This window comes from Puntigrus tetrazona, chromosome 19 (assembly GCF_018831695.1).
Source record: "Puntigrus tetrazona isolate hp1 chromosome 19, ASM1883169v1, whole genome shotgun sequence".
Lineage (NCBI taxonomy): Eukaryota > Metazoa > Chordata > Actinopteri > Cypriniformes > Cyprinidae > Puntigrus > Puntigrus tetrazona.
Window position 1 is genome coordinate 18761992 of NC_056717.1, and position 25813 is coordinate 18787804.

General features: G+C 40.9%; 2 protein-coding genes across 5 annotated transcripts in view; both read right to left on the reverse strand.

Moving 5' to 3' along the window:
- On the reverse strand, nucleotides 1-4684 carry edn1 (endothelin 1). Its single transcript, XM_043218472.1, has 5 exons — nucleotides 2353-4684; nucleotides 1882-2020; nucleotides 1652-1789; nucleotides 1243-1347; nucleotides 1-903 (listed from the first exon to the last, which is right to left on the reverse strand). Exons 1-5 carry the CDS (start codon nucleotides 2411-2413, stop codon nucleotides 765-767), a joined length of 582 nt encoding a protein of 193 aa, XP_043074407.1. The 5' UTR covers nucleotides 2414-4684; the 3' UTR covers nucleotides 1-764.
- Nucleotides 4685-4836: 152 nt separating this feature from the next.
- Nucleotides 4837-25813, reverse strand: part of hivep1 (HIVEP zinc finger 1) — a 52473-nt gene continuing 31496 nt past the window's right edge. For 3 of the 4 annotated variants that reach the window (XM_043218469.1, XM_043218470.1, XM_043218468.1), the window contains 7 exons: nucleotides 17674-17727; nucleotides 9395-15102; nucleotides 9166-9302; nucleotides 8909-9084; nucleotides 8198-8299; nucleotides 6883-7427; nucleotides 4837-6630 (listed from right to left, as the gene is read on the reverse strand). In XM_043218469.1, coding sequence (XP_043074404.1) covers nucleotides 5488-6630; nucleotides 6883-7427; nucleotides 8198-8299; nucleotides 8909-9084; nucleotides 9166-9302; nucleotides 9395-15102; nucleotides 17674-17727 — 7865 coding nt within the window. In that variant the 3' untranslated portion in view covers nucleotides 4837-5487. Of the gene's footprint in view, nucleotides 6631-6720; nucleotides 7428-8197; nucleotides 8300-8908; nucleotides 9085-9165; nucleotides 9303-9394; nucleotides 15103-17673; nucleotides 17728-25813 lie in introns of all 4 variants that reach the window. The other variant, XM_043218471.1, reaches the window with a different exon arrangement.

Genomic DNA, 25813 nt, shown 5'->3' on the forward strand with positions numbered 1-25813 from the left:
TTCACAAGCAACTGAAGTTTAATAAGTTTAAATAATGCAAAATATTTATTATTACCTAACAATGCTTACCACATTAATGGCAGTTGGTCTCATTTCATAGAAATAACATTGAGGAAAAAAATCTTATCAGCCAATATGGCTAAAGATAATTATTTAACATAAATGTGAAAAATAGCAATTTGATTGATGCATTGACGCATTTGCAGAGCTTCATTGTTTTGCAGTGATTAAAGTGAGTGAGTCCAGTAACAAGATCCATGAAAAAGTCTTTGTCTGATGTTCAGTGTCCCCTGATGTGCGTCACACACATGTGCTCCTGGAATCCCCGATTCCACAGTTACGTTTAGTTACGGCATATTCCTCCTGTGCAACAAATATCTTCAATGCATAGTCTTTATATGCAGTCGGTTTAACTTAAACGTCCCGCTTGACTTGTCCGACCAGTTATCCCATGCACCAAAAGGTCTAGTTCAGAAACGCTCAGAGCCGATAGAGGTTAGTGTTTATAATTTGAGGTTTGGTTTGTTTTAATCAGCATCTTTCTTAGTTTTTCATCCCGTTGAGCTCCACAACCTCCACACCGATGCCGACCCTCCTCTAGGGTGGAGACCACACGACAAACACCGCAATCCAAGACGCTTGCATCCGCAGGTGTTCCCGCACACCTGATGGCACCCAATGGCGTGACGAACGAGCAGACACGAGCCGTTTATTCAGGTAAATCCTGTGGTGGATCAGCAAAGGGCAGAAGATGAGCTCGGCCTCTACGAGGCGGCGTTTTCGGACGTCCACGCTCGTGCCCTGTTTTGCAGCTTCACTTGCCATTTCTTCAAGAGAAGTTGGATCCTCTTGATGGCCTTTGCCCTTGAGCGGATACCACCAATCTGTTTAGTGTTTTTCACTCTATGGAAACACAAAGCAACAAGGTTAATATCGCAGCAGACACAAGCAGAACCCTTGACCAGATTTACCCGTCTAGCACTAGTTCATTAACTTTATACCGCAGTCTTAAAAAGGTATTTACTTAATGTGCTTATATCTGCTATGAACATTAATGACAGGTAATTTGTCACAGCCCCAAGAGACATCAATCTTACAGAGGCTTGTAATTAAATCGCCCAATTATATCTTAAATGTATGTGAGAATGCGAATGTGCTTATCTCTCTTTTTCTCTCTCTCTCTCTCTCTATATATATAAATATATATTTCGGTTTTTTTTTAGTGTATGCGGTTCGTCTTACCGTTTAAGATTCGTCTGTTTGTCTGCCAGCTTGTGCTTGCACTGCTTCTCGGCACAATCTCGGCCCTGGTTGGCACGGATCGCCTCGTCCGACGCTGCTTCATGCCTAAAAAAAGAACGTTCATAAGAGACATCAGCATTCAATTATGAACAAGTTTGATAAAAGTCCACAAATAGAACTAAAACCTGTTTCCGCAAGTTCGTCAAGTCATGCAACGACAGCTATCATGCCTTAGAGCACTGCTGAGGTTCCCACACACACGGCTCGTGAAAACAAGTGTCCCAATTTTTTTATTATTACTTTTTTTTAACCAGTAAGTCTCGTGACCTCGAAATCGGTCTTCAGATTAAAACTATCTGGCTTTGAACTACGATGACGTTCATGTTATGAGCTTTCAGCATGTACTTACGCATTGTTCGGCCGACAGAATGAAGAGCATGTTTTGTCTTGGCCATCTGCACACTTGCAGCGCGCCCTGGGCACGACAGGTTCTGTAACCGAGCGCTTCTTACGTGGAGCGTTTCCAAGTCCGTACGACACGGTTCGCCTGGGGGAAAAGACAAAATAATTAGCAAACAACCTTAGTCGTATAATGACTTTTTCCATTTTCTTTTTAATTCATGAGATGTAATCGCTTACTCTGGCGTGTTGACCCATATTATGTCCAGGTGGCAAAAGTAGACGCACTCTTTATCCATAAAACTTGCGCAGGAGCACCTCTTGGTCCTGGAGTGACGCACGGAGGTCGGCGCGCCTTGACCCAAAGATGCTGCAGCAGCTAAAATCATAAAACAGCAACCTAAATAAATAAAGGTTTTACACTCTTAAGATGCAAAACTGTGTTCGATGGACTGGAAAAGCTGGAATTCGTCACGCTCAATTAAAAATGACAGTTATGCAGTCTGCAAGGATATTAAAACTATCTCTTTCTTGCGTTTTTTAAGGCAAGGTCATAAAGCAATGCTGTTTACTTAATCACACCTGCGCTCTTAGGTCCGCAATTTGGACGCATTGCACTGAACGTAAACTTTAATTATTTACTTTTTTTAAGTAATTAAGAAAACTACGTCAAATAACCTTTAACGCAAACAATGGATGTAAAGTACATACCCAAGTCAAAAATCCCAGATGACAGCATGGACAACACTGGGAAAACAATCCTCAAATCCATTTTATTTAAGTCCCTGATTCGGCAAAAAAAAAAGTGATAATCCAAAAAATTCGCAAACTGTTCAAAAGTTTCTGTTTTGCACTATTGAGCTGCGGTCTCCTCAATGCACTCGTGCATCTTTCGGTAATCCAGAGCACGCTCCTGTACAGGAGCGTTTATATACGCGCCTTCTCCGCCTCCCGCCCGCTCGCTCGCGCGCGCGAACACAATGCTGTTTGTTAATAGTCACCGACAAGCAACGTGTGGAGCGAGATAAGAACTTTGTATTCCTGAGATTCCAGCGGGATGGAGACGCCGGGCGGCCGATCGGTGCCAAGTTTTTTCATGGCAAGCAAGTCTCCACTGAGTAGTTTTTGTAAGGGGCAGTAGAGGGCGCGCGAATACAGACCTGAAAAAATAAAGGAGGCTTCTCTTCAGGATTACTGTGAGTAATAAATGTGTTGTTTATTGTATTACACATTTCCTGTCTATTATAATAACCAGTAACATTACGTAATTTAATTACGAAATGAATGTAACTGCAGTCAGTTACAGTTATAGGAAAAAAATAGTGTAATTAAATTACACCAGCATTTAAAATGGGAAAACCTTTCATAAATTTGCCCTAAAACCTAAAATCAAAATGCGTTTTGGTTTTAGGACTACTTTGATGAACTGTTTTGATCCACTTCATATGTTGATTACTAATATGAATGATTACATCTGAATATTTTCACACATTTCTTTTCCAAATATCATTGACTGCTGTAAAATATGAGACAGTTTAGAAAGTTTAGGAAACGGAGTAGGACACGTTTATGTGTTTTAGTTCCTGTCTAGGATCGCGAAGGCCAATATGCTTTATTTTAATTTATTTCCTGTCATAGGTACAGTGTGCAAAGATTTTTTTTTACTTTAAACAGTTTCATAGCCATTTAATTATTCCTTACGATTTTAAATCTGTATTTAAAATGATTTAAGAATGATCTGAGAGCAAAAAGTGTTGCTTAAGTCTGAGTTTGTATTGGCAGCTCTTTAATAATCAGTGTTGAGTGATACTGTAAAGTTAACCCTATCGAATTTAAAGGTTTGAAAATTATTATCAGTTGAAAATGTAATGAAGTAATTTAAATTTTGGCTATGAAAAAACTATTCGTCCATGCTGCCCAGTAAAGTTCATTGAAGTTACAATAAATCGTCACAGATTAACCTGCTACTAAACAGAATAGGCTTTTTAGCACAATTTTATTTGTTAATGGATTGGTTTGTAATTGTAATTAAATCCGTTTCAGAGAGTAATTTAAAATAATTTGGTGTGTATTCATCATTACAGACTTTAGTATATTAAGCAATACTAGCAGCGGTTTAGAAACTTTAGCCTCTAGCTCTGTCCCTGCCCAATGGAAAACCCGGTTAATGGAAACTCAGGCCAGTTTATGCTCACAATTTTCTACCCTCCACCCACTTCAAAAATGTATTAAATATTGCAGCACGAAGATTCCATATCTGTAGCCTGTTCCCGCTTGTTGAGTCTAAGACAGAGAATTAGGACAACAATGAAACCAATCTATTAAGATCAGCTGAATATGGATGCTGCATTAAGGACAATTATGGAAATATGCAGTTGTTTTTCAGTCTTGCTCTCCTCAGGCAAGGGTGGCATGACTGCATTAATATTTTTCAAATATTCTGACATCGTACTTATAGACAAAGCTAAGCCCCACCTGTGCATACAGGTTCTAATGGTGAAACTTATTTTTTCCCTTTTACAGATTAGAACTGATGCAAACATGCAGTGATATTTGTCAATGAGGATTAGTTTGGAGTGAGGTGGAAAGTTTGAAATTCACACACATCTACATTATGGTTAAATCTAGGAACGTTGTTTCCGTTGCAGAATAGCTCAGTGTTCACTAGTGAGTTTTAATGTTCTACTCTCACTTTGGATTAATTCATCAGGTTTGGATGGACTGAATGTTCAGAGTTGTTTCCAGAGAGTCTCACCCACTCTTATGCTCTTCTGTGGGCTGGGTAACTAAGCAACATCCTCCCCCACCCCACCTTCCTGCACTCCTCTGTATGCAATAACACGACAATAACAGCAGGTAGCGTTATTGAGTCACAGTCTTGTTGGACTGCAGCGGCAGCAACAGCAATACTATCAACTGAATGAGTCATTCTGGAGCTGTAATGAGAGCTTTTGCTCCAAGCCTCTTGAGACAAGGACAGTGTCGTAGTCAATAAAGCCTTGTGAAGGAACTGATTGGTGACGTAATTTGCCGGCCTCTCCAAGCTCCTCATTAGTGATTTGAACTGCTGAATAATTGTAGCGTCTTGGAGAGTCCCGGGAATAACCCTTTCTACAGGGTTGTTTAAAGGAGGAAAAAAAGATAAATCGGATAGCTAATTACAGCACTTAAAAAAGAAGACTTCAGAGGCATTTCTGCACTTGTAAACAAGGTTTTACTGATACTGTCGATAGTATAGATACAGCAAATGTAAAGCCACCATTTTACTCATACCTATGGACTTATGGAGTTCAAAATGGGCACCAGGTGGAATATAATAAATACTTGACCACAACATCTGTGCACAAGAACACTGCCCCCCAAAAGCCATAGAAATGTTTATATATCAGTACAACATTAATTTCCCCATCAATGTACGATAGACATAAAACTTTTCAAAAAGAAAACATTTAAAAAATAAAACAAATTTCCTCCATTCTTCTTTAACTTCCATATGAACTTAACTTCCAAATAGGTAACTACTAGATTTATAAGATATTATATACAGGTTTCTAAACGAGAAACTCCAAAAGGCACAATTGTCTATACAACATGTACAAAAAGAAAAGAAAAACTGTCTGGTGCTGACAAAAAAGTATAAAATAAAATAATTGGTCATCATTTTATGATTGCACATACAATATGACTGTCAGAAAATGTGCTTTTAGAGAAGGCTTGCAGAGCCGCAAACCTCCTGAAGTGTTTCAGTTTTACAAAGTGACAAAGTTTTACAAAAAAGAAGGAGAAAGAGGTGGAAAGAGAGAGAGAAATTCATAGGCAGAAAAGAAAGAGCTTTTATTGGGACTCTCAGGTAGCGATGACAAGTCTATCCTCGTCATCACTGGAGGCTTCATTGTAGTCATCAGTCACTGGCTGTCTAGAGAGTGGTTGCTGTGGTTTCATTTCAGTAGCCCCACCTGCTGTTGCCTTGTGTGCAACCTCACATCCTCTCTCATTAGAGAATGAGGAGGGTGAAAGAGGTTGTAGTGGTGGTGGTTTCACTTTGTTTATCATGGCTGTAGTCTTCTCAACACCACCTGTGTCCTTAGATCCAGCACTAGGGCTGTTTTGAGAGACCTGCTTTGGCTCTGCGGATGGCTTTGCATTTGTAGGAACATCTCCTGGATTGGCTGTTGGAGGACTGGCTGAAGAAGTGGCTGGTGGCGAATCTGCAACCTGTGCTGGTGGAGTTACAGATGCTACACCCTCAGGGCTACATGGCTTGTCCTGGGCTGCAGGAAGTGGGCTGAGAGCAGAAAGGGGGCTGAGGGATGGTATAAGAGCTGGCAGGGCAATGTTGAGGATCTGTAGGCCAGGGATTTGTGCTGGGGAAGCAGTGCTGCACTGAGGGGCAGGGCTAGCTGCCAACACTTGTACGCCTAGGGTGGCATTTAATGGCAGACTCTGTTGAGGCAACAGCTGGGTGGAGTTGGTCAAACCCACCACACTCAAGGTCTCCAAACCCACTGGCTGCAGGGCAGTTTGGGGAGCACCTAGTGTCTGAAGCCCTGCCACTTGGCCCAGAGGGAAACAAGGCAGTACACTGCTGACTGGTTCCTGAACTACCAGCGGCTGGGTTGGGGAACCCTCTGGCCTGGGCGAGGTGCTGGGGGCTGGGAGAGGGCTTCCAGTCTGCCTGTGGATCACACTGAGTGCAGGGATAGTTAACTGAACTGGGCCGGCCTGAATAGGTACAAATGTGGAGTAAGCAGCCAAGCCGGCGGGAACAAGTTGAATGCCACCCACAGGTACCATGCTGTATGGGGAACGAGGGGGCTGTTGGGAGTGCAAGGGCAGGTGGCTGAAGAGATGAGTAGTGGCCTCCACTCTGGGTTCGTGGATTAGATCTGCATTCGGAAAGTGCAAGTGTCCCTGAAGAGGGTCAGAAGAGGTCTGAGTACCACGGTCGACGTTGGCATTGCACTCACTTGCAGGCTGGGATACTCCTTCCTGTTAAAGAACAACTTTATGAATGCTTTTATCAACACAGCCAAGCAACACAACAATAGCAGTCAGTGACTACATTAAAATTCTATTCACCTTTTCATGCATTCAAAGCAGTTTTGCTGACGTGCCAGGCATGCGAGACTCAAGACATTGGAATGCATATGGGGTCGGGTACTGGTATGGGGTGAGGTGTACATGTAGAGAGGGAGGGATGCATGACGGGAAAGACAATGACTGCGAGGACACGGGTCTCACCTGGCCGAGCTTGCCACCCTTGCCTGGCACTGGGGGACTAGGGGGAACATCAAAGTCAGGGTAGTCGATGGACATCTGCCTGCAAGGTGACACTGGGCTCATCATGTGCACAGAGTCCGTATCAGAGGTGTGGGATTCTGAGGCAAGGGCAGGGTGGGATGTGAAAGAGGTGGGACAAGAGCCAGGGCTTGAGCAGGACGCAGAAATTGACATCTGTCTGACCAACAAAACTGGACTTGTCATAGCCACAGACTCTGTGTCTGAAGTCTGGGAGTCTGAAGCTTGAGGAGGCTGAGATTGGGGAGCTGGGCTTCTATTCGGGCTGATGGACATCTTCGCCAGCAGAGAGCTAGGAGCCATGTCAGCCTGGTTAGCAGGAAGATGCTGTGGGCTTGCAGAAACAGAAGGTGTTGCAGAAAGGCCAGACTCTGCCTGACTGTCCTCCTCGTCTTCCTCTTCCCCATCATTGTCTTCATCGTCTGGGCCATCAGAGTCATCACCATCTGAGTCTTGTCTCTCAGCACTTCCTGCTCTACCTCGATCACCTTTAAGGGAAAACAACTTAATGAACAAAAGAGCAGGAAAAACGGTATACTATAGCTAATTTAAGTGGATACATCTATAAAAAAAAGGCTACTTCAAAAATTCTCAGAAGGACTTTTTACAATACTATTGTGACCTACAGATGACAGAATTTAACTGAATCTTGAAGTAATGTTGTGTTTTTCAACATCTTTCTCTTTCCAGAGTTATAGCTTTCACATGTACCACATAGCAAAAAAGAGATGATAGGTCTAGAAATACTCATCACATTATATAGGGAAGACATTAACACCTCAGACCACAAATGCAGCCTGTGCTTGACAGCTTGTGTGTAACTGTGTGAGAGGAAAACAAATATGCTCTCAGTAACTGAGACCAGAGAAAGCTCACAGCTTCTCTCTCTCTTTCCTGCTAAAATTAGACAGCAATTTCCTCACAGTAAACGCTGTGTATGCCGCCCACATGCACCAAGAGTTAACAAGGAAAAAGACTGCGTTTAGAATCTCTAATTAGACCATGGCATTGCCATTGATCATCACTGCAACAGAACATAGCCAGGGACAATCCACTTTTAACAGATGGTGCTATTATTAGCAAGTCTATTAATGGTCAGGTTGATTATGTTGTTAAAAATGAATATGTAACGGTGTAAACAAAACTTTAGTTTCTGCTTTCTGAAGTTGGTTGGTTAAGGGTCGGCCTTTAAATAAACTCTCCTATATGATGGTCTGATTAAGATTGATATTTCCAAAAGCACATAAGAGACTTCTACCTGAGTCTTCTGTGTCCTGGTCTTCAATAATACCCACAGCAATTCCCATTTCCATGCACTTCTTGCTGTGGGCTTTGGACTTCATGTGCTTAGTTAGGTTCCCTGTGTGGTTAAAGGGAACAAAGAGGTCACTCAGGTGGGAGGCGGATGCAGGGCATGGGAGTGGTTTACATAAGCATGAAATGTTCCCAAGCACTAGCACTATGTAATGGGTGAGTAACTGATAAAGAAGTTCTTAAAGGAACGTGGGCTGGTCTGACACTGTGTGCTGTTCTGCAGTGCCGCGTGGGAAGTTCAACTGTGATGAATCATACTGGCTTTTTTAAGAGAACAGGCAGTCTTCAAAAAAGCAGGTAAGAAAAAAACACTTTGTACAGAAATAATACCCAACTATCCCTAAGAATTATCTAAATTACCTAACTGTTCTTAATCCTGACAACTTTAATTTTAAAATGAAACCTTTCAAGTGAACAAACATGTTTAGATTTGTCCTTATGCACGTGTATGAGTTGACCATTCATGATAGAAGGCAATTTTTTTCTGGATTAGCCTATATATATATATATATATATATATATATATATATATATATATATTTGTAATAGTTTGCACAAGATCTGTTCATTACTACTTGTGATAATTAATAATTATAATTTGAGTAGGAAAGCAAACTTTAAGGATAACTTAACTCAGTTTTTTCAAACAACCCACCTTTGGTCTTGAAAGAGAAGTTGCAGTGGGTGCAGTGAAATGGCCGGATGTCCGAATGAGTACGGATGTGTTTCCGCAGCATGCTAGGTTTTTTGCAGCGGATTCCACATTCTTCACAGATGTATTTTCCTCTTCCACGCCCTCTAACATACACATACTCCTCATTCGACTTGTAACTGAAAACATAACACATGTAACAAATTTTAGAACTTGTCAAGTTTTTGTGAAGTTGGGTAAAATAAATTAGATTTACAAACCCTCCATCAAAAATCTTCACTCGCTGGGGTTCAGATTTGGAAGAATCTCTGTCAGACTCTGTCTGATTAATTGGTTGAGTCTCTGGTTTTGTTTTTCCACTATTCTCAGTTGGCACAGATCTTTGCTGAATCAAAACCTAAATCAATGAAAAATACAAGAAGAATGTGTTAATTAACAATGCATACCATTCCATTGTAATAGCAAACTGTATGTTCAAAATGATCTTACTTTTGGCAATATGTCCTTTAGCTTCCCAGAGTAGGTCAAGATGTCAGATTTTAAAGTTGTTGTTTTTGCCTGGGTGTAGTGTATTTTCTTGGATGTCTGTTTGGAGTCAAACAGTGACATCACTACTTTTGTGGGAAGCCCCAATGGATTGGGATTATTGGGGTTTACTACCCATGCAGAGTAGGCAGAGATCCTCTGGTCTGCCTGTTGAATGTGAAGGGGTTTCCTTTTCATGAGAAAACACCAGGTGAAGGTTGTAGCTGTTTTCAGACTAGGGAAAGACAAGCGATGACTGTCTCTGGTGTTGACAACAGACACAGAAGAAGCTAACTTCACTTGTCCCTGAAACGTTGGAGGCCTCAGAGGAGATTTGGATGGAGACCATCTCTGCTCCTCAGGTTTTTCTAGTGGCTTCAGAGTGGAATTTTCAGGCATGGTATAGTTTTGAACTCTGGGTGAAGAACATGTTGCAGGTGTTGTGGGAGTTCTGCTCTCCATTTCCTGTTCACTGACCTCAGTTGTTGTCTGAGATACTGGTGTGTGAGTGTTCTTGTCAGCTTCTGAAGTCTCTGGCAATTGTTCTGGGGCATCAGTCTCAATTGGGCTATCCACTGGCTCTGTGGTACAGACCTGTCTAACCAGCATTAACTTCCTCTGCCTGGTCATTTCTGACATCTTTGAGTTCAAGTAGTTTAGAGATCTACCATCTGTGAGGCACGCAGCTCCATGCTCATCTTTAGCCCGTTTCTGTGTTTTTTCCATTGCAATGTCCAGGCTATTGGCAGGAGAAAGCATACGCTTGCTTGAGGCAGTAGACTCTTGGGGACATAAATTTGCAGATGCCAGTTTTTGTGTACAATGCAGTGAACCCAGAGACAGGATGCTTTGCTCAGTGGTTTGGTTTTGCTCAGTAGATTTCATATTGTTTTTCATCTGTATAGCAACAGACCCAGGTTGCCTGTGAGCTTGAATTTCTGGTCCAGTCTTTGAATCACTGTTTGCAACATGTACCGTAGGGAAGCTAACCTTAGAAGCCACAGAAGCAGGTGCTAGGGTGTGCTCATGGGTGATTAGAATCTGTGGTACAGGTGTAGATACTGGTGTTATATGAGATGCTGTATCAACTTGCGGACCAGCAGGCAGTACAATTGGGGGCTTACTGATTACAGCCTGATAACCTGGTTGTGCTACATAGACATTTTGCATTCCATCATTTGACTGAGAGACTTTAATTTCATTAGCAATTGGTATAGTTATCACTGGCAAAGTGATCTGTGTGCCTTGTACACCTGCTAAAGGGTATGTCTGGCCTGTTTTCAGTACAGAGCAATTCATTTGGTATTTTGGTACAAAGCTCTTCTTATTTTTTTCCTCAGAGCTCTTCTGAACATCTGTTTGACCAGCCACCATTTGGACAAGAGGTTGTACATGGCATGCCACAACCCTTGAGGTCTGATGCCATGGATGTGGAAGACCATGAACTTGGGGCTGTTGAGTTTGGCTTCCAAGATTGATGCTTTGAACCACTTGCTCATTTTTCGGTAGTGGGGCCTCTCCAGAATGTAAAGCAACAGAATGAACAAGTGTAGATGTGTTCATATTTACTGATCTAGGTTGGGACCCAGAGCATTCATTAGTAAAGGAGACTCTTTGGATGGGGGGAGTCTGTTTCACTGGTAATTGAGGTTCTGGTGCAATCTTTAAGGACATCTGACGTACCAGAGGACCCCTTCTTCTTTCAATGAGAGGCACCTGGGTAGTTGGAGGACAATGTGACATTTTTGGCAGGGCAGTCTGCATTGGTGACAAAGGCCTGCTGGGTGACATGCTGCTGCAATCAAAGGATTTGCTACGGTAGTCACATGAAATTTCCAATGATGACTGAGTGCAGCTAATTTGTTCTGAGGTAGCACGTCTCATCATGCCTGGCACTCCAAGAGTGTTGTTTGCTACAGGGATCCCTTGAGCTTCAGGTGGCTTCCCAACACTATCAACCCTTGATGGGCTGTCAGATCTTGGTGGATCATCTCTGTCAAAAGAGGCTGAAATACTAGAGCACCTTGACAAGCTACTATCTCTACTAAGGCTACGAGAGAGACTTGACTCAAAGCTAGATTCACCAGAAGAGTGTTCCATTTGCGCAAGTCGTATGCGCTTTTTCTTTGGAGGGAGTTTTTCTGTTGGCAGTTTAGACAAGCTCTCACTCCTCTGAGGCCAGTTGAATGTTTCTGAAGGTTTCTCTGTTGATTCTACAACTGGAGTTTCATGATCTCTGTCTGGTTCCTCTGTTACTAAGATTTCAGGGACCTGAATGTTGTTCTGCCGCACAAGCCGTGATTGCTGTACAGGTATACCATGACTAGCAATGGCAAAGGTTTGCTTACCATGAGGTTCCATTCCTTGGCTGGAACATTTGGGTATAGACATTCTGTCATGGTAACTCTGTGAAGATAAATTCACTGCAGCCTCTTTATGACCTTTTACAGAGCTCTTTACTACTTCCTTTTCCACTGGATCCACTGGAGATGACCTGTCAATGGACTCAGATGTTTCAAAAGAATTTGGTCGGCTGAGGGAGTTGGTATGTCGAATGACTGAAGTTCCACTTCCTTGTCTCTGGAGGTCTCCTCTTTCTTTATTTGGTGTGCTGATCTGAGCCTCTCTTATTGGAGATAGTCTTGACTCCTGTGATTCTGCAGCTCTTCCAATTATCTGTATTTGTCCTAAAACAGCAGTGTTACTTAAGGACTGGGTATGCTGAGAATAAGGTCTCCCTATCAAACCTGTAGAGGTCTGGCATGAGTCAAAACTTCTTGAACATGGAGGAGTGGTTTCAGTTGGAGACTGGTCATCATCATCTCCAACACTTTTAATTTTCCTTCTTTTTCTTACCATAATGGGTTGCTCTACAATGCCAGTATTTACAGCATTTCTGTTTAAAAGGGGCTGCTGAATTCCACGTCCGAAAACTTCTGTCTCAATCTCTCTGGCATGCATAGGCTTGTTTTTTGGACCATGCAGTTCAGAACAATAAAACTTCTTGTGATTTTCAAAATTTTCCAGTTTTCTGTAACGGTTACGGCAAGTCTCACATTCATACATTGTCCCTTTATTTTGCTGGGGTTTTCGGTTTCTTTCTGTTGCATGCTCAAAAGACTTGCTTCGCAGTTCATGTGTAATAATTGGTCCGTGATGGCTCTCATCCATAGAATGAACAGAGATAAGAACATGACCATCATTTGTGGACAAATCCTCAACTGCTATCTGTCTCACTAGTGTACGAGGATGCACAGCAGGATTGGGAGTAGAAGGAGCTGAAGAGAACACATCATCATTTAGTGAACTAATCTTGTCATCAAATGAATGACAGATCCTTAGTGGGTGAGGCTGAGGTGTTACATTGGGGAAGAGAGCTGACTGACCAGGTGTTGTAGGCATTGAATTACTTCTTGTAATTGGTAAACAGTCCATAGCTGGATACTGAGGTGGTACAGAAAGAAGAAATACTGGCTTGGATTTGTCTGTCGGAGTAAATGGCGATTTTGGTATGTCCGAGTTGGAGCTAGATCTTCTTACTGGCGGTTTTAGATCAAATTGAAAAGAGTCTTTAAATATGTAGGATTTAGGGGAGTCAATGCTCCCCCTTCGTGAAAGGGAAGTCCTCCTGGGTTTGACACTGTCTAGTTGTTTGTCATCCACAACAGCCTCATTGTCTGAGATCAGCTTTGAGATTCGCTCCTCAAGCGAAAGAGTTTTGGTTTCTAATGGAGGACGCATTTGTCCTGAAGGAATTCGAGTCTTCTCAACAGGTGCTACATGCATGACAGTTGCCACAACAGGGGATGGGGGAATTTGTGGGGCTTTTGTAATTTCAGTTTCTGAAGGTGGAGTTATCTTAACAAAAGGACTTGGGGGACTCATAGCTTGATCTGCACTCTCAGAACGTGAAAAGTAGCCAGAGTCAGTGCTTCCAAGACTTCGAGGACTAAGCAGACATTTGCCTTGTGGTTGTTGAGAGTAATCAGTTGCTTGTTGCCTTTGTAGCTGGGCATGGCTGCCTCCTAGTGGTGATTTACAATGCTGATCTTCATCCTCGCTAACTGAATCTTGTAGAGGACTTGTGCAATCCACTTCTTTCAGTGAGGACAGAACCATTACATTGGACCGCAAGTTTGTTGACTGAAAATCCCTTTGCCTCTGAGCTGTGGCATGTTCAGGTGCCAAATCTGTAACTCTTGGGCTGTCTGCACGCAAGGGTGAAACATTTACAGGGTGAACAACCACTTTAGGGAGAGCAGCAGGGACCTTTGGCTCACATCCTTTCTGAGAAACCAATGGTTTCAGAGTTTCAAACACTAGTGAAGGCTCGGAATCTCCTTGGCTTACTGGTACCATGCCTGCACTATGCAGACTGCTCTCAGACAGTGCCGTTAGGCTGCTTTGTGAAGAATCTGGGTCTAGGTCTGCTGCACTACCTTCCTCATCACTGTCCCCGCTTTCCTCCACATCAGAATGTGTGGCCAGGCCTTTGTCCGACTCTTGAGAGAGGGATCCACTTCCGGAGTCTTTTACCAAACCCAGTTTGATAGCATGTGCATGAGACTTCTTATGCTTGTATAAGTTGCTCTTTGTTTTAAATGAAAAACCACACGTCACACATGGGTAAGGTCTTTCTCCTGTGTGAGACCTTATGTGTTTTAGAAGCACACTTGGCTTGGCACAAGCTCTTTTACAGTATTCGCAGACATACTTCCCTTGCTTTTTTGGTTTTTGATCTTTTGCAGAGATATCAGATACTTGGCTTGCACCAAAATTGACCACCGTTGTCATCTGAACAGGGTTGAAACCTGGTGTGACAGGGACTTGAATTGAGTTTGGGACTGTGGCTGACAAAGACTGGCATGTTTGAACAACAGGGGGCTGGCTCTGAGGAAAGCCACCTGATCCAGATGGAACAGGTGCATGTGTCAAGGTAAGTGAAGGACCCACACTATAGCTTTTCTGGAATCCTGGTTTGTCCTGCTGACGATTTCCTGACATGTTCACATACTGCTGTGTTGTGTGTTGCCCTGTAGATGCCACACTGCTGTAGAACTGTTTGGCTGCATTGAATGGTACAAATGAGGGTTGTGACTGGACATTGAAATTTACGGCAGGCATAGTCATAGCATAGTCTGAATAAGTGACAGGAATAGAAACTGATTTTCCAAGATGCCCTATTGGATTGCTGTTTTTCCTTTCTGTCAGTGTATTGAAATCTGGCTCCATAGCCTTGAGCAGTACCTCAAGAGGAGCACTTGTGTGAGAAGGAGATGCGCTTTTGTTGGTGCCGTTGCCACACCAGCTATCTGCCTGCACAGGCCCTGAAACACAAGGTTCCTCTGCAGTACTTTTGTGACTGAGAACCTGTGGCTCTAAGGTTAATGACTCTTTGTGCTCCACTTTTACTGCTCTAGATCCAGATGCATCCTGTGGTGCATCTTCAGTATCTTGAGGTTCAGGCAATTCATGTGATGGACTGTTTGAAAAAGAAGAGGAGGGTGTGACCTCCTTGGATGAAGCAGAGATGCTTGGAGAAATGGATTTCTTGGTCTGTGATTGCTTTTTAACAGGAGATTTGGGAATTTTCTTTAGCTGGTTTTGTGCCACTTTTTTCCTCTTCAGTCCTTTGATGCTTTCAGTGTTTCTGCCAGTACTTTCATTTATGTCTGTAGGAAAAACAAAACAAAGCAACACAAAATTGTATATAATATATATATAATCATTATGGCCAACACATTTTGTAATTTCATTAATTAAATTTAAAGAAAATAAGTTAAAATACATTTTTTACAAACAACCACAAGGTTAACCCTTAAACATTCACATAAATACCTACACGCAACACACAACTTATTTCTTATTGTATTATTGCAAGGTTATGTAGCCCTTAAAGAAAAAAAATCAAGGTTACACAACAAACAAGAGATTTGCAAAAGTTATTAAGTTAACTGAATGTTAACTGAAACATCTGGCATCTTAAGCAATGAATTAATGACATATTACAATAATTATATGATGTTTTATTTGTCACAGTGCAATTTAGTGCACAAAAACATAAAATGTATATTTAGACATAAAGCCTAAAAATCAAAAATTAGACAAATCTCTGTTTGTGTGATCGAATACACATTATAGCAAACATTTGTCATCTTTCAACACAAATCGCCCATGCATTTTCCTAACAATCTTCAAAGGAAACACGTCTGTTATTTTCTGCTTTCATTTCCTAGCAGAATACCTTTCATCATGCAAAAGTTCGTAGGCAAAACAAAATCAAACCATAGACTCTTTACTCATTAACAGCACAGATTACCCAAAAAGATATACAGACAAGAAAACAACAATAAAAATCTTACTAATATAAGACAAACAAAACATACCTAAGCAGTGAGTATTGATGAATTGTAGGATGGACGAACCATTTCAATTTACAATGAAAAAAAAAAAAAAATCCTTTTCTTAACAAACCCAGTTTTCCATAAGCTGCACCAGTGCCTCTGACAGCTAGCACATAGACAAGACTGTTTTGGAATCTAGAAGATCTCCTGAGCTGCTACTGAGGCCCACGCATCATTATGTACAAAACCCACTCTCCGTTTCTCAACCCTCTGTCACCATCCCTCTCTCGCTCTCCCTCTCCCAACCCTCCCTAACTTGCTCTCCTACATCTCATTCACTACTGCAATTGTGCTAGTTGGGATGAGCCTTACCTTCCTTCTTCTATTATATCTATTCTCTCTTAGTCAATTGGCAGAGAAAGACAATATGAAATAAGTTGCGTGGAGGTGTTTTTGTGGATGAACAAGCTTGTGTAAATTAATTAAACCTGTCCTTAGATTGAATGTGGTCCAGATACGCCAAACAGTAAGACCCAAGCAGCTAAGTCAACATCTGCCAGAAAACAAATCACTCTTAATTTGGAAAAGGAAACATGGTGAAGCGCATACACAACTGAATACTGTCCACAATTACTCATTGATGGGCAGAGCTTACCGCATTTGCTGTGTTTGGACTCCCTGTGGTCTTAAAGTTATACTGAAGGCTCTTTGTATGCCTGATGCCAAGTAGTTACAAAACACGTAACCAAGCCTGAACATCTGTGGCAACCCTGCACTTATTAGGGTTTCCCTACTTTACTTTGCTTGGCACGGTTGGTGGAGAGAAGTGGTTAGGTGTTAGAATTACAAAGTCATCATTTCCTGGATGCCTCAGGAATTCCCCAGAAATTCAAAAGGCCTCTTAGGATTTCACCAATACTTCAATCTAACCTTATTTTGTTTGTAACCTTAGTAAGTCAGTGATCAACAGTTAAACTTCCTTACATGTTTCTAGAGAACGTAGAAAGAGGATGTGAGGACATCCGTGAGCACTGAGCTAATTAACCGTCTTTAACGGATTCAGGATTACTGTGGAGATGACTGGTGACATCACTAGCTGCTGTATTTTGAGAAGTGGTTTACGCATTCTTAAACCAGTTGCATTCTGATGTAACCTGTAACATCACCACTAAGAAAAATAGGGCCAGAATCTACCCTTGTAGATAAGTATGGTCATATCATTGTATTATAGTAACAAAGGATTACATTAATTAACTGTGCAAGGTGCTGTTTCATGGAGCCATGTTCTCATATAAACAAAGACCGTAACAGCTTATTCACTTCAGAGTTTTCATTTTTGCTTTTACATAATCTATAACATGTTCCTATTCCAGGCTATTATGCAACATCTATGCTGTTTTTCCATGTATATTGGTGAAACGTGGCTTTTAAATAGCTGCTCCTGCATTTTGGGATCAAGCCAAGGATCCATTCTGATCCATTCACACAGTGCAAGTCCAGCAGATCTAAATACAGTGACCAGCAGAGGTCCTGGAAGTTCTGAAAACCCCCAGGACATCCAGTACACCTTCGAAAGCAGAAAGCTGACAGACCAGAGAACCTGGTCACAGATGCAATTTTAGTACAAGCAAATGGTGTTGGACTTGGGAAGCCGAGTAAAGGTATGTTTAAAACAATATTGTGGAATTTGCACTGAATTCAACATCAGAAAGTTATATACCTTGGAACGTGATTGCTGTAATAAACAGAGCAATTCAACTGCCAAACAAAGAAACCCAGCTATTCCCCTTTAAACCAGCAGATGAGCTTGTCTGATCTCTGATATTAAGGAGGGGGAGAGAGAATCTTCCTGTTGATGTTGCATTTGAAAGAAATGTTGTTTTATATGATGAATCTTACCTTTGTGTGCAACTTTGGGGTCTTTGAGCTCCTTCTGTGCTTCCTCTATTTTATCTGAAAAATAAAGAGAAAAATAAATTTAATTTTAGCCAAATCAAACAGTGAATAATAAAGGCACAGTGATGTGGCATTTCAAAACGCAGCTTTTAAAACAGAACATCAAAATCATGTTAAATATGGAATAAGACATTTTTCTTAATATATACACGGTATTACCAATACTAAAAATACTGGTTACTATACCTACCAATATCTCAAAGCTTAAATTTACAACAGCAAGATGGTAATATAATAATAATGGCATAATAAAAAATAAATAGACACTTGACCATTCTTTCCCATATTTCACATGTACAACAGATATTACAAATTTCATATCATCTGCTCTGTATGTGTAGGAGGGATATGCACTCTAAGAACATACCCAATATTAGAATGCAATTACTGATTATTATATAAGAGCAGTCAGGAGTGTGTGTGTGTGTTTGTATCAACTGTATGCATGTACATGTGCTCTAAGATGTGAAGAATGAGAAGCAATAATTTCCTTTCACTACCTTATACACACCCGCCCACTGCATACCCAAATACAAAAAAAGCATTGAAAGCAGAAGAGATTGGTGTGGTGCGTTTCAACCACAAAAACCCATTACAAGGCATGAGCAAACACTAGTTTGCTTTGAAAACAACGCCTTACTGTCAAGCCAGAACCAAAGCAGTTTCCGAAAGAATCCTTGCTTGCTGTTTGGAAAAATGGCCTGGTCACTAAGAGACCCCGGACACTGTAATGGGAAAGACTCTCTTCACTGCAAGCAAAACAAGATGGAGTGGCAAGGGGGTGCCCAGTGACCGAGGTCACAGCATGTTTTGTCACGATGAGTGGCCTGAAGGCAAACCCTTGATTAACTCCCCCACCCCTCTCTTTCTCTCTCAGCAAACTCAATTTGTTATATAACCCAATGTATTTATATACATAACCCAATCTTAGCAAATCTTTCCCTTCAACCCACATCCAGCATCACTCACCACATAAACCCTGTTGAAAACAAACTAACTTTTGTCCATGTAATGCACATCAGTTACCTGTTACTGTGTGTAAACATACAAAAACAACAATTTCCAAGATCAGCCTGATCTTTGTGTCCACGAGAGCCTGACCTTCCTCCATATCTCTGGAGGGCTCATCAAAACCCTCAAATGCTCATTCCCACTTTAGTCTTTTCCACTGCATCACATTGTTCCTTAATCGTTTGTGTAATTCTCAACTGCCTCAAGCATTACTGCATCTCATTAATCACCAATTCTAACACCATCAAATTCTGCACGATCATCTGGGGGATTTCTGGATGCCGAGTCACCACAGATACTTAAGTCTTGAACTGCTTGGTCTAACCACTCATCCATATTTACCAGTCCTACCCTCAATCATTTAGAGCAATCAATGGATCATATTCATGCCAGTATATGAGGGATCAGATAACAATTTAACTCAATGAAGCACCAATAGAATCTCCTCTGTTAACCCTATTCCAGAATTTCAAAATAATATACAAGAACTCAAACAGAGATGGAAGAACTCAAAGCCTGTGAATCAGAAATCAAAATATTCTGGTTGAAGCAAAAGAGAGTGGTTGAGAGTGTCTCTTCCTTAAACGTAGACTAAGTGAATGCAAAGTGGCTTCAAACACAAGAGCATTGTTCAGCTTCTTTGCATGCGGAAGGAAAATCATTACCAAAAGATATTTATGCCTGGTTTCAACTTCTACATGTGATTAACACTATGTTAAAACCAGCAAAACCTTCCAGTGACAAGTAATCTATCTGTTCTCACTAAAAAAGCAAATGCTGCATGACACATCACAATCAGAGCCAATAAGAACTGTTGTGGTGTTTAATAAAGCAAAGTGGAGTGAGGTTTTGGACCAATCAGACTCCATTGTAGGTGAGGCTACGCAACACAATACCAAAATGTATACCAAGCAATGAAAATAATGTCAAACAAACTGCAGTCTGATGACCTGACAGGAAAGGAACCTTGTGACAAAATTAAGAGTGAAAGAAGAACAGAAACACTTCAGAAATTTGCTAGTCATGAACACAATGAAAAGAATCTCCTCTAGTGATTTTCCCTTCCTCTTTTCATCTCTGATAATGTTCTCAAATCATAACAGATCTATAGATGTTGTGGATCTACTGTAGTGTTTTGTGAGGAATTCTCTGGAATGTAGACCAATTGCTCCCAATCAAATGAAATGACTATGAGCTGCTATTGAATGGCAGTAGATGGACAGCAGTTGGTCCACTTTCAGTTCTTCTCCACATTTTGTTCTCTTAATCCTTCATTCTCTCCGACACACCTTCTTTCCTCTAACACACAAGATTTTCCTTCCAAACTAGCAACCACACCAAATTCAAACCTAAGATTCAGTGGAAGGAAAATTGGAAAACAGAGATGCTGCATAGGGCTAGCAAATGACACAATAAAACAGGCTGAAATTTCCCCTGGTTAATGCTGCCATGACAACAACGAATTCTGAATCGGCTTTCTTCCTCAAAGGAACAAGCATTGGTCATCTCAATTGGTTCGGGAGACTTTATTAGATGTTAGCGTATGTGTGCTAACGACATAGGGTTAATGGAAATTTAATGTGATCAGAGCTCTGGTTTTAATGGCTGTGGTAGCACGAGCAGTATGTGGGTATGAATATCAGTAAATGAGTGGGTAGCCCTTATTCACAAACAAATTTAAATGGGAGCTGGACTGCGTGTACCTGTCCTAAAGAGCAGGGTCATTAAAAAATAGTTTAAGTCTCAGACTGTTCATTGGCCTTCTGACACATAATGCAACAGAAATAGCAAGAGCTGTCAAAATCCACTATTGCAAAACACAATTTGAATTTAATTTAACTGAAAAAAAAAACAAAGAGAAAGAACATATATACATATGTAACAAACAGGATACACAGGTTTAAATATATAAACCTTTAATAAACCTGTGCATACATATATCCACTTTTTCTATTCTACAGTGACAAAACTGACTCAACTTTTCAGTTTTCAACATCCTGCTCTTCAGTATGAAGCATGTAAATCATCAGAGTCATGGTGTAACACTGCTGTTACTTTTCCACACCACGTGTTTTGACAAATAACAGAGTAGGTGTCAAAAGGTTAAAGTAATTTGCCTGATAGCGTAGGACTTGTTATGGCATACAGAGGTTGATTGCCATAAACCAGCCTGTCTTTCACACACGCAAACACACTAAAGAAAAAAACAGCATACAATCTAATACTAGGCAATCTAATTCAGAGAACAGTAGATCACAAATCGGGGTGAAATGTCCAAACAGAGCATTCGTACTTCCATCCCAGATCTGATTAAAGCAGACAGCATCTCTGCTTTTATGTCAATCTGTGGGAATCAAATGACTAAAGCATCTTATGCAACCTATATGTCTCCTGTCATGCATGCAGTACACCACCACATCCACACAAACACAGAAAGAACAAAAAGAACCATGCCGTTCAGGAGGAAATATCTGCAAGAATGTAATGAACCTAGCACTTCCTTTACATGTCTTTTATATTGCCTCTTTGCACACACATAAATACTTCTCTTCTTCAGAAACTAAGATCTGAGCATGCAAGTACTCAACACACACTCTTCCGTGGAATTCACTCCAGGATTCCCCCGAATCCAGAAATCCTACGCTGTTATGCTGGGAGAATAAAGCCAAAAACCTCAACTGATTGCTCAAGGATTTCCACACAAAACCACACTGGATCAGTTTTGAGATTTAAACCCTTGAATGTTGCAGCGGGGCTGAAATAACATCCGCATAGAACATTTGAGTTATTTGTCATGTCAAATCTCTACTTGGGAAGGCCTTTTGATTACATGTACAGTGACCTATTGCAACATTTAAAAGGGTCATATCACGTTTTTAAATAACTGATTGTGAAGTGAAAGTAAGCAAATGTTTATTCTTCATGTTGACTGTTTTCTGTGGAAGCTTGTTTCTGCCAGTGAATAAAAAAGAAAAAAGGTAATTGCAATTTGGATTTTATAACTTGCAATTGCCAGTTTATATCACACAATTCTGACTTTTTTTTTTTTTCAATCGTAAGTTTATGTCTGACTTTGTATTACGGATGCATCGATCCGATTCTCAGGATCAGTATCTGGTATATTTTCTGTGGATTAGGTATCAGATGAGACTTGGAGGGCTGCACGGGATGCGCATGGGCGCTTTGTGCCATTCTGTATTGGAGCAATTCTGGAAAAAATATAGAATTTTAAGCTAACAATAACAATAAATTTATTTATTTTTTATTCAGGAGGTAGAGTTTTTGAAAATTTTCATGACCTGAAGATGAAACAATATGAGGTTCACTTGCAGCGCATTGACCAGAGAGTACAAGGAACTCTGGAAGACGATACAAAACACAGTTTGGTGGAAAATGGTGTATAGACCATCCTCTGCTTGAGAAAAGATCATCTTTAAGAGTTCACAGGGTTCCCAAGGTTTCTTTACAAGAAGCTCAGATGAGCCTGAAGCTACCAATCAGCACGCAGGAGACAAACAAGGGAGCTGCTTACCAGAAGCAGAGTCAGTAACCTTCCCCTCCTCATTACTGTCAGAGCCCACACACACACCCCTGCACAAACAAATATACACAGACTTCACTGCAGGTCTACAGCATCTCAGACTGCATTACACAACACTCTGTCTTCATTAGCTGCATCATCACTTGCTGTCCAAACTTCCTCTTATCTTACTCCTGAAATGAGTAATCTCTCCTTCTCTAATTCCCTGACTCCCCTGTTGAGAGTTAAGATAAGATGAGCATGAGCACAAGACATACAACATCAGGTTCTGTAGTGCTCCCAATAGCTTCATCTACACAAAATCCTCAAAGAAATCAAGCAAAGATCCTGAAAACCGCAAGTGTTCTGAGGATGCTCCAATAACCCCCCTCAAGATCCGTCTTTCTAGGTGTTTCTCGTCTAAGAACAGCAGCACTTTTAGGAACGTCTGGAGAGTTTTTGTTAGATGTTTCTAGAGGCAGCGACGAAGAACGGCATTACTGATAAGGCGCACTACTGTGAGCCAGCGGCCGCTCTTAATAATGCATGACAATAAAGAAGACGGCCGGAATCACAAAGAATGAGAGCGACGTGAATACAGAGCCGTATCGAGCTTCCTACAATTTCCTCAAAAAATGTATTTAGTTACCAATTATATTACACTTGAGTGTACTACTGTATAAAAGATGGTGTGCTACAGTGGGTAACTAAATACATATTTAAAAACAAAAGTAGAATGTTAAAAGTGCATTTTAGTTCATATTCATGGTGTCTCAAAAAGCACAGTTGTGTACACTTAGATGATCTTAAGTTTATCTTAAGAAGTACTATAGATTCATTTTTAGTATATTAAGTACAAAATTTGTGCATTGATATAGAGCACTTTAATTACATTATGAAAGTGTACTTGTTTTTTACCTGGGTGAATAGAAGCTGAGTTTACCACAGAAAATTGATCAGCAAAGGCGTTTATGAAGTTACACAAGATTTCCATTACATATAAATTATGTTCTTTTGAACTTTTTATTCATCAAAGAACCCCAACAAAAAAGCATTTCACAGAAATTAGCAGCAGTTCTTATAACACAGATATATATAACAGTACATAAAATTATAACAAATGTTTCTTGAGCAGAAATCATTTCTGAAGGATCCTGTGATACTGAAGGCTTGAGTAATGATGCTGAAAATTCAGATTTGCATCACAAAATCAAAAAATAGAAAATGCTATAAATAGACAAGCTACACAATATCACGTTCAGTATCACAAGTATTTCATTTACTTATGAATGCTTATGGCACCTCTACAGATGCAAAATAAGATTAATCTACTTTCCTATTTCACACCACACTCCTAGATCATGACCTCCACATCCCACCCACACACGCCACACGCATCTGTCAATGACATCCTGTGCACTAACATCTCTGTGTGCATTGAATCGCATGCCTTACCCACTGAGAATGCTTACAAATCAGTAACATTTGTTGTCAGCTACTCTCAAACACACACACACACACACACACACACACACACACACACACACGTGTGCGACGAGACTGCCCCCGCAGGAAGTGGTGGGTGGATACAGAAGTAGACGGAGCTGATAGTGAAGTCTGCGTGGGCACGCTGGTGAAAAATTGATCCAGTGCAGATCTTCAGTACAAACATACACCTCCTAGACTACAGTTATATTTATATCCCATAATGCAAACACACAAAAGAGTGTGAGACTACTGAGCGCATAATTTCAAACTCCATTTATCATTTTCTTTCTTGGTTTTAGGTAAATTAGTTAGGGTGCTCCTATGTGGTTGCTATGCAGTTGCTTGGTGGTTCAGGTTGGTTGTTATGCAGATGTTAAGGTGTTCTGGAAGGTTGTCAGTGTGATGTTATATCTGTGTTGTCCTGTATGGTTGTCAGGGTATTGCTATGCAGTTGCTAGGGTGTTGTGGATGGTTGCCAGGGCATTGCTAGGCTTTTCTAGATGGTTGTCAGGGCGTTGCTATTGTGTTCAGGGTGGTTGTCAGAGAGTAACTACGTGATGGTTAGGTTGTTATTGTTGCTATTTGGCTGCTCAGGCATTCTGGACCTATTGATATGATGGGTGTTTGGGGTGGTTGTCAGGGTGTTGCTTTGCGGTTGCTCAGTTGTTCTAGATTGTAGTCAGGGTAAAATATATATAAATTGTTCTGGATGATTGTCAGGGTGATTTTATATCTAGAGTATTTGAGATGGCTGATGATTCCAGTGGTGTTCAGGGTGGTTGTCATGGAGTAGCTACGTGGTGCTAGGTTGTACTGGATTGATGCCAGGGTGATTTTATATATAGGGTGCTTGAGATGGTTGTCAGGGTGTTGCTATGCAGTTGCTGGGTTGCTCTGGGAGGTTGCTACATGATAGTTAGGTTGTTCCACATGAATTTAAGTGTGTTGCTAAGTGGTTGCTAGTATGTTCTGGACTGTTTGCCAGGAGTGATTTTATAGATGGTTGTCAGTGTGTTTTCTATGCAGTTGGCTAGTGTGTTCTGGATGGTTAATAATGGATTAATCTCTATTTTGTTAAAAGGACAGTCAAGTAACGCCTGCGGTTCATGCCGAGATTTTTCACACGACTCCCTTCATAAATTACCCCGTGCCGCTCAATGAAGGTTCCCGCTGGATCCAGCTGGGTGGGTGATTCATCTGCACTGTCTTTCTCTCACACACACACACACACCTCATTCACAGCTTTAATTATTCATCAATGGCTGCTCTACCTGAGACTACCACTTGTTGTGTTAAATAATTAATGAACACTAATGCTAAACAGACTAACAAAGAGAACCCACATGGTAGATGTGTTTCCCGTTGCTGTTTACCTGCACTCGGAAGTGGGAGTCACTTTTACGCATTGCGCATCTTTACACACACACAAACACACACGCCAATGATTAAACTCGCTCTGTTGCACTGTGGATTCGCTCAAGAGCGAATGAGGATAAACAAAAAATGCGCTGCATGTCTCATATATTGAGGCTGCAATGTTCACGGCTGTTCTTGCTAAAGACATCACGCCACTGGAAATGGGAAGATTCGGCGGTCGAATATGAGCCTTTGCGCAAAATAGCATGCTCCTGTTTTTACCTCCCATAAAGAGGAAATGAAACAAACCCAGTGCATTACAGTCTGACACGACAGCACCCAACCAGTTAAAATAAAGAGTAGACAAACATCAAACTTCAAGAAATTAAATTGAAAAAAAACTGTATTGGCCACTCCATAATACAATTAATTAGCTTAATTTAAACACTACCAAGAAGCATAACTGAAAAATTGAAATATTAAAACAGATTGAATGAGTTTCAATCATTACAGTGTGGTAGTTTTATAATTTGACTAAAAATATTTCATGATTAACCAAAAACGAAATGAAAAACTAACACTGACAGAAGTTACTCATACTGCAAAAGACCTTTCATATTTACATAAAACAGAGCCATATGACTTCATAGTTGTTAATGCAAACTTACATTTGGAAATTACCGTGTCTACCAATTTAAGAAAATTTAT